The sequence below is a fragment of the Conger conger genome, chromosome 5, assembly GCF_963514075.1.
Source record: "Conger conger chromosome 5, fConCon1.1, whole genome shotgun sequence".
Taxonomy (NCBI): domain Eukaryota; kingdom Metazoa; phylum Chordata; class Actinopteri; order Anguilliformes; family Congridae; genus Conger; species Conger conger.
In genome coordinates, this window is record NC_083764.1 from 1,974,477 (window position 1) to 1,990,585 (window position 16,109).

The 16,109-nt window shown below is 46.5% G+C and overlaps 1 protein-coding gene across 1 annotated transcript in view; it reads left to right on the forward strand.

Moving 5' to 3' along the window:
- LOC133128163 (1-phosphatidylinositol 4,5-bisphosphate phosphodiesterase beta-4-like) overlaps positions 1-15,216 on the forward strand; it is a 25,671-nt gene extending 10,455 nt beyond the window's left edge. Inside the window, exons 6-18 of the mRNA XM_061241489.1 lie at positions 110-314; positions 3,318-3,406; positions 3,760-3,910; positions 6,112-6,164; positions 6,548-6,613; positions 10,163-10,278; positions 10,600-10,675; positions 10,970-11,145; positions 11,583-11,684; positions 11,773-11,830; positions 12,312-12,398; positions 12,718-12,751; positions 14,028-15,216. Coding sequence (XP_061097473.1) covers positions 110-314; positions 3,318-3,406; positions 3,760-3,910; positions 6,112-6,164; positions 6,548-6,613; positions 10,163-10,278; positions 10,600-10,675; positions 10,970-11,145; positions 11,583-11,684; positions 11,773-11,830; positions 12,312-12,398; positions 12,718-12,751; positions 14,028-14,116 — 1,302 coding nt within the window. The 3' untranslated portion in view covers positions 14,117-15,216. The remainder of the gene's footprint in view (positions 1-109; positions 315-3,317; positions 3,407-3,759; positions 3,911-6,111; positions 6,165-6,547; positions 6,614-10,162; positions 10,279-10,599; positions 10,676-10,969; positions 11,146-11,582; positions 11,685-11,772; positions 11,831-12,311; positions 12,399-12,717; positions 12,752-14,027) is intronic.
- Positions 15,217-16,109: the final 893 nt, after the last annotated feature.

Here is a 16,109-nt window from a genome sequence, read left to right on the forward strand (position 1 = left end):
GATGTGTATTTGACTCAGGTGTGGTCCCTCACAGGTGACCTGTATTTGACTCAGGTGTGGTCCCTCACAGGTGACCTGTATTTGACTCAGGTGTGGTCCTCACACACAGGTGATCCTGCCGGACCTGGCGGTGCTGAGGATCGCGGTGTATGACGATAACAACAAGCTGATTGGCCAGCGCATCCTGCCGCTGGACGGGCTGCAGGCAGGGTACCGGCACATCTCTCTGCGTAACGAGGGCAACAAGCCGCTGTCCCTGCCCACCGTCTTCTGCAACATCGTGCTCAAGACATACGTGCCTGACGGCTTTGGGGGTGAGGCCCCGCTGCACGCTACAGTCTGCACACGCTACAGTCTGCACACGCTACACACTACAGTCTGCACACGCTACACACTACAGTCTACACACGCTACACACTACAGTCTACACACGCTACAGTCTACACACACTACACACTACAGTCTGCACACGCTACACACTACAGTCTGCACACGCTACACACTACAGTCTGCACACACTACAGTCTACACACACTACAGTCTGCACACGCTACACGCTACAGTCTGCACACGCTACACACTACAGTCTGCACACGCTACAGTCTACACACGCTACAGTCTGCACACACTACAGTCTGCACATACTACAGTCTACACACACTACAGTCTGCACACACTACAGTCTACACACGCTACAGTCTGCACACACTACAGTCTGCACATACTACAGTCTACACACACTACAGTCTGCACACACTACAGTCTACACACACTACACACTACAGTCTGCACACGCTACAGTCTACACACACTACACACTACAGTCTGCACACGCTACACACTACAGTCTACACACGCTACACACTACAGTCTACACACGCTACAGTCTGCACACGCTACACACTACAGTCTGCACACGCTACACACTACAGTCTACACACGCTACAGTCTGCACACGCTACAGTCTACACACACTACACACTACAGTCTGCACACGCTACACACTACAGTCTACACACGCTACAGTCTACACACACTACACACTACAGTCTGCACACGCTACACACTACAGTCTGCACACGCTACACACTACAGTCTACACACGCTACAGTCTGCACACACTACAGTCTACACACACTAGTCTACACACGCTACAGTCTGCACACGCTACACACTACAGTCTGTACACGCTACACACTACAGTCTACACACGCTACAGTCTGCACATGCTACAGTCTGCACACGCTACACACTACAGTCTGTACACGCTACACACTACAGTCTGCACACGCTACAGTCTACACACACTACAGTCTACACACACTACACACTACAGTCTGTACACGCTACACACTACAGTCTGCACACGCTACAGTCTACACACACTACAGTCTGCACACACTACAGTCTACACATGCTACACACTACAGTCTACACACACTACAGTCTGCACATGCTACAGTCTGCACACACTACAGCCTACACATGCTACAGTCTACACACACTACAGTCTGCACACACTACAGTCTACACATGCTACAGTCTGCACACACTACAGTCTGCACACACTACAGTCTACACACGCTACACACTACAGTCTACACACACTACAGTCTGCACACGCTACAGTCTGCACACACTACAGTCTACACATGCTACAGTCTGCACACACTACAGTCTACACACGCTACACACTACAGTCTACACACACTACAGTCTGCACACGCTACAGTCTGCACACACTACAGTCTGCACACACTACAGTCTGCACACACTACAGTCTGCACACGCTACACACTACAGTCTACACACACTACAGTCTGCACACGCTACAGTCTGCACACACTACAGTCTGCACACACTACAGTCTGCACACACTACAGTCTGCACATGCTACAGTCTGCACACACTACAGTCTACACACACTACAGTCTGCACACACTACAGTCTGCACATGCTACAGTCTGCACACACTACAGTCTGCACACACTACAGTCTGCACACACTACAGTCTACACACGCTACAGTCTGCACACACTACAGTCTGCACACACTACAGTCTACACACACTACAGTCTACACATGCTACAGTCTGCACACACTACAGTCTGCACACACTACAGTCTGCACACACTACAGTCTGCACATGCTACAGTCTGCACACACTACAGTCTGCACACACTACAGTCTGCACACACTACAGTCTACACACGCTACAGTCTGCACACACTACAGTCTGCACACACTACAGTCTACACACACTACAGTCTGCACACACTACAGTCTACACACACTACAGTCTACACATGCTACAGTCTGCACACACTACAGTCTGCACACACTACAGTCTACACACACTACAGTCTGCACACACTACAGTCTACACACACTACAGTCTGCACACACTACAGTCTACACATGCTACAGTCTGCACACACTACAGTCTGCACACACTACAGTCTGCACACGCTACAGTCTGCACACGCTACACACTACAGTCTGCACATGCTACATGCTATAGTCTGCACACACGACACGCTAGTCTACACACACTACAGTCTACACACACTAGTCTACACACGCTACAGTCTGCACACGCTACACACTACAGTCTGCACACGCTACACACTACAGTCTACACACACTACAGTCTACACACGCTACAGTCTGCACACACTACAGTCTGCACACACTACAGTCTGCACATGCTACACACTACAGTCTGCACATGCTACACACTACAGTCTGCACACGCTACAGTCTGCACACGCTACACACTACAGTCTACACACACTACAGTCTACACACACTACAGTCTGCACACGCTACAGTCTACACACACTACAGTCTACACACACTACAGTCTACACACGCTACAGTCTGCACACACTACAGTCTGCACACACTACAGTCTACACACACTACAGTCTACACACGCTACAGTCTGCACACGCTACAGTCTGCACACGCTACACACTACAGTCTACACACACTACAGTCTACACATGCTACAGTCTGCACACGCTACAGTCTACACACACTACAGTCTACACACACTACAGTCTGCACACACTACAGTCTACACACACTACAGTCTGCACACACTACACACTACAGTCTGCACATGCTACATGCTACAGTCTGCACACGCTACACACTACAGTCTACACACGCTACAGTCTGCACACGCTACATGCTACAGTCTGCACACGCTACACACTACAGTCTACACACGCTACATGCTACAGTCTGCACACGCTACACACATGTTCCCCCGGGCTTGACACGGGTTAATGTGAGAAACGTTCCCCCTGCAGCAATCGTGGACGCCCTGTCAGATCCAAAGAAGTTCCTGTCGATTGCAGAAAAGAGGGCGGACCAAATGAGGGCATTGGGGATCGAAACCGTAAGTATCCCATCATGTGGTCATTTATTTTACGATAATAATATCATGTGCATCATCTATATACTGTGTTTGATTTGTAATTATAGACATTTGGCCGAACACATGTGCTAATGGCATTCTTCTTTCCAAATCAGGGCATTCTAAGATTGAAGACTGCCCTGGATTTATGTTGAAAATGTTTATACTTTTCTTTCTTTCATAATAAATGTTTTTAACATCATAATAGGTTTCTGTTGGATTGGTCATCCAAATAGGACTTGGAACAACCTAAATGACAAGATACCATATTTGAGCAGTGAGACATGTTGCTTGTGAGCAGCGTGTTTAGTGATGGAGCCCCCCTCTCCGCGCAGAGTGACATTGCCGACGTGCCGAACGACAGCTCCAAGAACGATAAGAAGGGCAAGGTGAGCCAGGTGAAGACGAGCCTGTCGCCTCAGACCAGCGGCGAGCCGGGACAGCCCTCCACAGCCAGCCAGACCACCACCACTGAGCCCCGGAGAGGTGTGTCCCGCTGGTCTGCACCAATCACACGCTGTTTACACTGCCCTGCACCAATCACACGCTGTTTACACTGCACCAATCACACACTGTTTACACTGCCCTGCACCAATCACACGCTGTTTACACTGCACCAATCACACACTGTTTACACTGCCCTGCACCAATCACACGCTGTTTACACTGCACCAATCACACACTGTTTACACTGCACCAATCACACGCTGTTTACACTGCACTGCACCAATCACACGCTGTTTACACTGCCCTGCACCAATCACACGCTCTTTACACTGCACCAATCACACGCTGTTTACACTGCACCAATCACACGCTGTTTACACTGCACCAATCACACGCTGTTTACACTGCACCAATCACACGCTGTTTACACTGCACCAATCACACGCTGTTTACACTGCACCAATCACACGCTGTTTACACTGCCCTGCACCAATTACACGCTGTTTACACTGCACCAATCACACGCTGTTTACACTGCCCTGCACCAATCACACACTGTTTACACTGCACCAATCACACGCTGTTTACACTGCACCAATCACACGCTGTTTACACTGCACCAATCACACGCTGTTTACACTGCCCTGCACCAATCACACGCTGTTTACACTGCACCAATCACACGCTGTTTACACTGCACCAATCACACGCTGTTTACACTGCACCAATCACACGCTGTTTACACTGCCCTGCACCAATCACACGCTGTTTACACTGCCCTGCACAAATCACACACTGTTTACACTGCACTGCACCAATCACACGCTGTTTACACTGCACCAATCACACGCTGTTTACACTGCACCAATCACACGCTGTTTACACTGCACCAATCACACGCTGTTTACACTGCACTGCACCAATCACACGCTGTTTACACTGCACTGCACCAATCACACGCTGTTTACACTGCACTGCACCAATCACACACTGTTAACACTGCCCTGCACCAATCACACGCTGTTTACACTGCACCAATCACACGCTGTTTACACTGCACCAATCACACACTGTTTACACTGCACTGCACCAATCACACACTGTTTACACTGCACCAATCACACGCTGTTTACACTGCCCTGCACCAATCACACACTGTTTACACTGCCCTGCACCAATCACACGCTGTTTACACTGCACCAATCACACACTGTTTACACTGCACCAATCACACGCTGTTTACACTGCACCAATCACACGCTGTTTACACTGCACCAATCACACACTGTTAACACTGCCCTGCACCAATCACACGCTGTTTACACTGCACCAATCACACACTGTTTACACTGCACCAATCACACGCTGTTTACACTGCACCAATCACACGCTGTTTACACTGCACCAATCACACACTGTTAACACTGCCCTGCACCAATCACACGCTGTTTACACTGCACCAATCACACGCTGTTTACACTGCACCAATCACACGCTGTTTACACTGCCCTGCACCAATCACACGCTGTTTACACTGCACCAATCACACGCTGTTTACACTGCACCAATCACACACTGTTAACACTGCCCTGCACCAATCACACGCTGTTTACACTGCACCAATCACACACTGTTTACACTGCACCAATCACACGCTGTTTACACTGCACCAATCACACGCTGTTTACACTGCACCAATCACACACTGTTAACACTGCCCTGCACCAATCACACGCTGTTTACACTGCACCAATCACACACTGTTTACACTGCACCAATCACACGCTGTTTACACTGCCCTGCACCAATCACACGCTGTTTACACTGCCCTGCACCAATCACACGCTGTTTACACTGCCCTGCACCAATCACACGCTGTTTACACTGCACCAATCACACGCTGTTTACACTGCACCAATCACACGCTGTTTACACTGCACCAATCACACGCTGTTTACACTGCACCAATCACACGCTGTTTACACTGCACTGCACCAATCACACGCTGTTTACACTGCACCAATCACACACTGTTTACACTGCACCAATCACACGCTGTTTACACTGCACCAATCACACGCTGTTTACACTGCACCAATCACACGCTGTTTACACTGCCCTGCACCAATCACACGCAGTTTACACTGTAATGGTATGAATGTTAAACAAAGTGTGACAAAAATAAGGATTAAAGTGTCAGAAATGTGAAGTATGATCACTGACTATGATAACTCTCCTAGACACCGGTGGTCTGGTGCCACAGACCAGCATCGAAGACTTGAAACAGATGAAGGTAAAAGCTTACTGTCCAAATCACCGGTTTCTGTTGTACTTCAGAGATGGGAAATTTTACTTCATACACATATTGTAAAATGAACTATTGAAGCCAGATTCGGGTAGCGATTCAGAGGAAGGGAAATAATTGGCACAATGGTTGCCGACACTCTATAGCCGAATGTATTTTGGTATTTTTTCCAAAAATACTCATTTTAGTTTGTTGGATTGGGTTGATAATATTTTTTATTTTTTAATTTTTTATTTCATCTAGACATTTCTGTTCATTCATTTCACCGTGCTTGATATGTAAGCGTGATTTCCTATATATCTGAATGAAAGTGTGAAAAGCAGCTTTTTCAGATGTCAGTTATGGCTCAATAACGCTTGTTTCCTCCCCAGACGTACCTTAAACTGGTGAAGAAGCAGCAGAAAGACCTGAACGCGCTGAAGAAGAAACACACAAAGGTGACTGTGTGACCACACCCTTCACCTGAGATCCCATCTCTGAATGAAATCATGGGAAGTTCTGGACTGGCCAGAAACATGAGCAATAGTGCTAATAGCAGCTAATGACAGGTTAATCTTTCAGTATGAAGCTCTAATGATGAACGATATCCTCCAGACATAAAGCATGTTTGTGTAATGAGAGGATTTTAATTTCTTCCTATGAATCTGTGGAAATGGAGTCAGTGACTATTCCTGTGTTTCTGTAGATCTAACCCTAACCCCTAACCCTTACCCCCTAACCCCTAACCCTTGACCCCAACCCTAACCCCTAACCCCTAACCCTGACTATTCCTGTGTTTCTGTAGCTCTAACCCTAACCCTAACCCCTAACCCTGACTATTCCTGTGTTTCTGTAGATCTAACCCAAACCCCTAACCCTTACCCCCTAACCCCTAACCTTTGACCCCAACCCTAACCCCTAACCCTAACCCTGACTATTCCTGTTTCTGTAGCTCTAACCCTAACCCTAACCCCAACCCGGTTTCTCAAACGTTTTTACCCCACAACCCCATTTCATGGGTGTGAAAAAATCGCGACCCCATACATAAATGCAATTACAACTCTGAAACATATATTGGTGGTCTATTTCCAAAATAGTAGCATTCAGCATTAGCATAGAATGCATTCACGTGCTATGTCTTTATGAAAAACAAATAAAACAGACTTAATAGAAGCAAATACAGTACATTCACAGGCTATATCTTCATGAAAAATAAAACGGACTGCTTCGCCTACTTAATGGGATGGATGTGCTTGGAGTGCTGAACACAGTTCATCAATGCGTGGCTGCGCTGGGCTGAGAAAGAGGCGGAGAGCCCCTTCAACTCTCAGACGCGATCTATATTTATTTTTAATTAAAGTCAATGCCGAAAACCCGGAATCAGATAGCTGAGCATCAGAATAAACGTCAGTCGTTTTGTCAAGTTGAATGGCAAAGAATGGGCTTTGCTTAACTTTAGCAATTACCTGGCACATAACATCCTCAGCCATGCTATCAATTCGCATCAAAATTGTGTCGTTTGAGAGCGGTATTGTACTCATGGATCTGCGGCACTTTGTCCCAATACAACAGAAACCACTTCCTAGGCGCAAGGAAGGAAAAACTGTTCTCCAATTGTGTCGGCTTTACCGGTCTTCGCGATCCAATGTGCGACGACAAATGAAGCCTGTAGCCCCCGTTCGTTTGCTGTTGTTGCAGTTTTAACCACGGTTTTCTGTCCTTGTAAAACCTTTTGTTTCCTCTGAAAGAAATCTAGTGGCTTTGCTTGAAATGCGCTGTGTTTAGTTTGCAAGTGGCGTTGCATTTTACATGGCTTATAGCTCTCGTTAGCTAGAACTTCCCCACACACGACGCATTGCGGTCTTTGGTCCTCCTCATGTCTGGTCCATAGGCGAGGAATTTCGGGTCATAACTTATTTTATTCCTTTTTGTTTTATTTGTATTTTTGTCATGTTCTGCTGATCGTTTGCCAGAATTTGACTCACCTCCAGCACCACAAGCAAACTTGTCCATTTTCGTGACTGCTGTATTTCCGCGCTGCGATGAGGTAGTGCTGTAACGCTAACCGCATGCATGTCCGTGGATTTAAAATAATCGGTCAGAAAAGACAGATTTTACAAAAAAAACAAGCGCTTTTTTTTTTTATTCAAAAAAATGTGAACCGCTGCCCTAACCATAACCCCCTAACCCTAACCCTAACCATAACCCTACCCCTAACCTACCCCTAACCCTAACCCTAACCATAACCCTACCCCTAACCTACCCATAACCCTAAGCCCCACCCCATAATGTGATGCATCCGTGTGTTGTTCATGCACACATACAGTACTGTGCAAAAATCTTAGGCACCTGTATAACATTCTGTATAGATAAGATTCTTTCAAAAATAATTCAATGAAAGGTCCTAAATAAACGTACTATACATTTTACATAACATTTTAGTAATTTGGCAGAATAGTTTTAAACAGAATCAAATCAATATTTTTTGTGACCACCCTTTGGTGTTAAAACTGCATCACTTCTCTGAGATAGCCAACGCTGTCCTGCAGTTCTATAAGACAATCAACAGGGAGGTTGTTCCGAGCATGTTGGAGAACTCACCACAGTTTGGTTGGCTCCTTGCTTCTGATGTCAGACAGCCTTGATCACGTTTTTATGTAAAAAGTAGTCAATTACTTACAGTAATGTTACTTTTTAAAATTAAATACAAAAATGTCTCTCTAAAATTAAATCTTTTGGAAAATGAATATTTGGAAATCTCAAATGTGTTATTTCATACTAACTCACACCAAAAAATAAACAGATATATAATAAAGTCTCAGGTGCCTAAGACTTCTACACAGTACTGTATACATACATGTGTGAATGCTCTCTCTCTCTCACACACATGCACACACGCACACACACACGCACACACACACGCACACACAGTATTGCTGTGGAAATACTTTTTCCGCAGTTCTTTTTGATACAGAACTTGAGCTGTTGGCAGACCACAGTATGAAACATTTTTTGGTGAGTTTTATACTCTAATAATAATCATAATAATAAACTTAATTTGTGTTACACCTTTCATACAGCAATGCAGCTTGAAGTTCATTACAGAATAAAACATCTGACAGTAAAAACTACTGTGAAACAGGATTGTAATGCAGTGAATAAAGACGAAATGCATAAGTGAAATGCGCAGGATGAAAAAAAGAACTCAGGAGATAATCAGACAGGAACAATAACCAGTGATTGCTGATTCAAATCTACAGAACAAAGGTTGATTTTATGTATTTATTTAGTTGCAATGCCCACACACATATCATACACATATACACAATACATGCACATATGTAAACACCCACAAACATACGCACACACACACACACACACACACACACACACACACACACACACACACACACACAGGGTCCTTTGCTTTCATCTTTGTCTTGTAAAACAGGGACACCATTATATTACCATCACAAAGGTCTGGTGGTGAAGGTTGCCAGGTCTGCGCAGGTTTCCCTGGTAACAGTGAACAGACCTCACCTCCAGAATTATTCGCACCCGCAATTAATATGAGCAAATAATCCTCATTATTCCCCTTATTGTTTGAACATTCAGTTTATTGTTCAAGTGTTGTCTATGGTCTGCAATATGAAAATTGTGTTATATTGTCATACTGTTGTTCAGAGGTGAAACTTTAACTGAAAATCATTTTTATTGTGAAAAAGATTATTTCAGTTATTGGCAGCAGTATATTCAGTGCTCTGATGAGATGGGAGGGCATGAGGGGATCTGGAGCTTCTGCAGCTACCCAGCTGTGCTGCTCAGAGGACCAGCCCGTGGGAGAGGAGAGGGTTCTCCAGGGTTCCTCAGCTCCAGGGTGGAGAGGAGAAGGTTCTCCAGGGTTATGTGTGTGGTTGATTAATGAATGAATGAATGAATGTGTTCACTCGGGGATTACTGCATTGACGAGGTGATTCATGCGTTAATTAGGCTGTGTTTAATTGCAGGACCACAGCGTGATGCAGAAGTCGCACTGTTCACAGGTGGATAAGATCGTCGCTCAGCATGACAAGGACAAGCTGCTTCACGAGAAACTGCTGGAGAAGGCCATCAAGAAGAGGGGGTAAATCTGAGCTCCACCTGACGCTGCCATCGTAGCTCACATCACCTGTACACACTGTAGACTGCCTGTGCCACAGGGGTACCTGACTCTGTGTGTCTGTGTGTGACTGTGTGTGTGAGTGTGTGTCTGTGTGTGTGCGTCTGTGTCTGTGTGTAACTGTGTGTGTGTGCGTCTGTGTGTGACTGTGTGTGTGCGTCTGTGTGACTGTGTGTGTGAGTGTGTGTGTGACTGTGTGTGTGCGTCTGTGTGTGTCTGTCTGTAACTCTGTCTGTGTAACTGTGTGTGTCTGTGTGTGACTGTGTGTCTGTGTGTGTCCTGCAGAGAGAATAACTGTCTGGAGCTGAAGAAGGAAACTGAAATCAAAGTGCAGACACTGACGTCTGACCACAAAGCCAAGGTACACAAAGATGCGAGCTGTGCTGTGCTTCTGTCAGGATTTGCCCTCAGTAAACAACACTGACAGACTTCTGCAGGTAAAACACCTGACACTACTGCAGGTAAAACACCTGACACTGCTGCAGGTAAAACACCTGACACTACTGGTGTACACACCTCTGTACCTCTCCTGCAGGTAGTGACAGCACAAAAGCATGTTTGAGTTGGCACTCCACCACAGAGTTGTAGAATACAGGTGATTTTAGAGTCTGTACAGGTGTGTACAGGTGTGTGAGCAGTGCTTACCTGTCCCCAGGTGAAGGAGATGGTGGCCCAGCACACAAAGGAGTGGTCAGACATGCTGAACTCTCACGGTGCAGAGGAGCAGGAGCTGAAGGACCAGCACGTCCTGCAGCAGTGTGAGACGCTGAGGAAGCTGATGCTCGCCGTGCAGGAGCAGCAGAGCGGCCATCTTAAACTCATCCACGAGCGGTAAGACACAGAGCGGCCATCTTAAACTCATCCACGAGCGGTAAGACACACAGAGCGGCCATCTTAAACTCATCCACGAGCGATAAGACACACAGAGCAGCCATCTTAAACTCATCCACGAGCGGTAAGACACAGAGGGGCCATCTTAAACTCATCCATGAGCGATAAGACACACAGAGCGGCCATCTTAAACTCATCCACGAGCGATAAGACACACAGAGCGGCCATCTTAAACTCATCCACGAGCGGTAAGACACACAGAGCGGCCATCTTAAACTCATCCACGAGCGGTAAGACACACAGAGCGGCCATCTGGCCTTCTGCGTGCGGGTGTGTGTGTGTGTGTGTGTGTGTGTGCGTGTGTTTTCACATCCGTGTGTGTGTGTGTGCGTGTGTATGAACACACACTGAGTGGTGGCTCCTGCTTCCTGCTGCAGACAGAGTAAAGAGATGAGGGCCAACCAGGCCAAGTCCTCCATGGAGAACGGCAAGGCCATCAGCCAGGACAAGAGCATCAAAAACAAGGCAGAGAGAGAGAGGTCTGTACCTGTGAATAACTCATATCTACAGTGTGAATTAGACGTTCTACAGACACATTTACAGACTTGCCTGTCTTTGCTTTTACAGGAGGGTACGGGAGCTGAACAGCAGCAACACAAAAAAGTTCCTTGAGGAAAGAAAAAGGGTGTGTATACTGTGTGTGAAGTGTGTATGTGTGTGTGTGTGAGTGTGTGTGTGTGGAGTGTGTGTCCTGTGTGTGTGTGTGTGTGTGTGTGTGTGTGGTTATATTCACCTGTGCTCAGGTGAAAGGTGCGTTCACGCCGGCTTGTGTGTTTGTTTGACAACTGTGCATTTGATTAACAGCCGTATGTTAGATTGACAGTCATATGTTTGAGTGACAGCCGTATGTTTGATTGACAGTCATATGTTTGAGTGACAGCCGTATGTTTGATTGACAGCCGTGTGTTTGAGTGACAGCCATGTGTTTGATTGACAGCCATGTGTTTGATTGACAGCCATGTGTTTGATTGACAGCCATATGTTTGAGTAACAGCTGTATGTTTGATTGACAGCCATATGTTTGAGTGACAGCCGTGTGTTTGATTGACAGCCGTGTGTTTGGTTGACAGCTGTGTTTGATTGACAGCTGTGTGTTTGATTGACAGCTGGCCATGAAGCAGTCCAAGGAGATGGAGCAGCTGCAGAAGAATCAGAGGGAGCAGCTGGACTCTCTGGAGAAGGCCAATGAGCAGGTAGCCCCGCCCACACTGCCTGGCTCCGCCCACCTATCACACCTCATTTTGACAAAATTATGACTCCATAACCAACCTGTGCAGAAGATACCACCCGAACCCAACACAAACTTATATTTTTAAAGCCATTCAGTTGTCCATTTATTTACTTACAGGCATAAAAACTGAATTATCTTTGCAGCTTATATTTTCATTCCTACTCATCCACCCTTAATGGCTTATTAATATTGTTATTATTGTTATTATTATTTATGTTGTCTGCCATATCATTGTTTATTCCCTTTATTTTTTATTTATTTTTTTGTTGTTTTTTGTGCAGCACTTGAAAGCACATGAACAGTCTAAGTGCCAAGGTAGGCCCCTGCACTGATCTCAGATCTGTGATCGGCTAAGAACTCCTTCACACCACTGCTATAGCTCTGTTATCAGCTATGAGCCCTTTTGCACTGCTCTCAGATCTGTGATCGGCTATGAGCCCTTTCCCACTGATCTCAGATCTGTGATAGGCTATGAGCCCTTTCGCACTGATCTCGGATCTATGATCGGCTATGAGCCCTTTCCCACTGATCTCAGATCTGTGATTGGCTTTGAGCCCTTTACCTCTGATTTCAGACCTGTGATCAGCTATGAGCCCTTTTGCACTGCTCTCAGATCTGTGATCGGCTGTGAGCCCTTTCCCACCGATCTCAGATCTGCGATTGGCTGAGCCCTTTCCCACTGATCTCAGATCTGTGATCGGCTATGAGCCCTTTCCCACTGCTCCTATCTCTCTGTGATTGGCTAAGAGCCCTTCCCCTACTGCTGCTGTAGCATTGCTGTCGGATCTGTGATCTGCTAAGAGGCCTTTTCCACTGATCTCAGATCTGTAATCTTCTTTGAGCACTTTCCCACTGCTATTGTCACAGACCTGTGTTTACCTTTTTTAGCTTTTGCATTAGCGGGGTGTATTTAGCTGTATTTAGCTGTATTTAGGGCATTAGCAGGGCGTATTTGAGGCGTTAGCAGGCCGTATGTAGCGTTAGCAGGCCTTATGTAGCGTTAGCAAGCTGTACGTAGCTGTATTTGAGCCGTTAGCAGGCCTTATGTAGCGTTAGCAGGCTGTATGTAGCGTTAGCAGGCTGTATGTAGCGTTAGCAGGCTGTATGTATCGTTAGCAAGCTGTGTGTAGTGTTAGCAGGCCGTATGGAGCTGTATTTGAGGCGTTAGCAGGCTGTTTGGAGCTGTATTTGAGGCGTTAGCAGGCCGTATGTAGCGTTAGCAGGCCTTATGTAGCGTTAGCAGGCCGTATGTAGCGTTAGCAGGCCTTATGTAGCGTTAGCAGGCCGTATGGAGCATTAGCAAGCTGTACGTAGCTGTATTTGAGCCGTTAGCAGGCCTTATGTAGCGTTAGCAGGCTGTATGTAACGTTAGCAGGCCTTATGTAGTATTAGCAGGCCTTATGTAGCGTTAGCAGGCCGTATGTAGCGTTAGCAGGCTGTATGTATCGTTAGCAGGCCGTATGTAGCGTTAGCAGGCTGTATGTAGCGTTAGCAGGCCGTATGTAGCGTTAGCAGGCCGTATGTAGCGTTAGCAGGCTGTATGTAGCGTTAGCAGGCCGCAGTCGCGCTCACCCCGCGCTCTGCTCCCCAGGCCAAGGACATGCAGCGGATGGTGAAGCTGGAGGCCCAGATGGACCGGCGGCCGGCCACAGTGGTGTGAAGTACCCGCCCACAGACTGAGGCCCCGCCCACACGGAAACCCCGGCCCCTCCCCCTGCAGCAGGGGCTCCACCTCACACCATCCCCAGCAGCGCCGCCCTACAGGTGGGACTCGCCCGGCGGGAACAGACCTCACCTGCAGCCTCCTCTAGTCCTGTCCGCTGGCCTCCATCTTGTTTTATTTCACATTTAGGTTTTTTTAATGCATCGGGGTCTGCAAATAGCAATATTTGTTGGACGTGAGATTATCTGTTTTTACTTACTTCAATGGTTTTATGTCACCTGGGTTTTAGGCCGAATATATTCAAAGAATATTTTTAAACCTTTTATTTTTTTCCTCTTTTTTCGTTTGTGTATATTTCAATGTTACTGCATAAGCACTGTAGCAGCACCAGATGCGATAATGGAAAAATAATAATATATATATATGGTTTTTTGTTACTTTGTGCCAGCACAATGCCTGAATAATCGGCATTCACTAACAGTTGAGTATTACATTACGGGCACAAACTATAGGCTGTGAAGAGGGTCGAAATGTAGCAATGCGTGTTCGTATGTGGAATGTACAAGGTCATAAATCTACGGGTGACTGACAGAGAAACACTGAACGAACTCCCGTTAGAGGGCAACTGCTGTTCTGAGAGTATTTCGTCTCCATGATCTGTGACCAGTGTTCGTCGTTTTTATTCATGTTTCAGAAAAAACACAAAAATGTTTTTACATCGCAGACACGGTCAGGAATGGAACACTTATTTACCGTGCACTTATTTATTTGTTTTTTTTTACCCCGATTTATTACCGTAAACTTCCTCTCTGTTTGGATTGATATAGCAGTCCATTCGGAGGAGTGCAGCTTGTGCAAGAGACCTGCCATTCCCCCACTCACCAGAGGGGGCGCTGTGTGTCCTGCCGATTCAGACTATGACACATTAAGCTCCGCCTTGTGGGTCTGCCAGTCACAGTCTGCTGATTCACTCCCACACCGTGGGCCCGCCCACATACTGAAGACCCAGAGAGGAACACGCACACACACTCACACTCACTCACACACACTCACACACACACACACACACACACACACACTCACACACACACTCACACACACACACACACACACACTCACACTCACACACACACACACACACACTCACACACACACACATTTCTAAACAAACACACACACACACATTTCTAAGCACACAAGCTCACCTTTGACCCTTCGCTTCGCCTTCTTGCCTTTGTAATAAAACAGATGACAGGCGGTGGCGTCAGCTCAGACAGGCTAATTACCGGCTAACTAAACTCCCACACCCCTAATCAGTACAGTGACTACTGCCATTACATTCAGTGTGTATGTGTGCGTGTATTCATGGTACTTTCCCGATGGTACTTGTACCATTAGCATTCCAGTTTTTCAGTGACACAGTATTTGCTAACTAGCACAGTAGCATATTTCTGTTTGCTAACTAGCACATTAGCGCAGTTTGGCTTGCTAACTAGCGCAGTAGTGCATTTCTGCTTGCTAACTAGCGCAGTGGCGCATTTCTGTTTGCTAGTTAGCACAGTAGCGCATTTCTGCTTGCTAACTAGCATAGTGGCGCAGCTTGGCTTGCTAACTAGCGTAGTACCGCATTTCTGTTTGTTAGCCAGCGCAGTAGTGCATTTCTGTTTGCTAGTTAGCACAGTAGTGCATTTCTGTTTGCTGACTAGCACAGTAGTGCATTTCTGTTTTCTAACTAGTGCAGTGGCACATTTCTGTTTGCTAGTTAGCACAGTAGCGCATTTCTGTTTGCTAGTTAACACAGTAGCACAGTTTGGCTTGCTAACTAGCAAAGTAGTGCATTTCTGCTTGCTAACTAGCGCAGTGGCGCATTTCTGTTTGCTAGTTAGCACAGTAGCGCATTTCTGCTTGCTAACTAGCATAGTGGCGCAGCTTGGCTTGCTAACTAGCGCAGTACCGCATTTCTGTTTGCTAGCCAGCGCAGTAGTGCATTTCTGTTTTCTAACTAGCGCA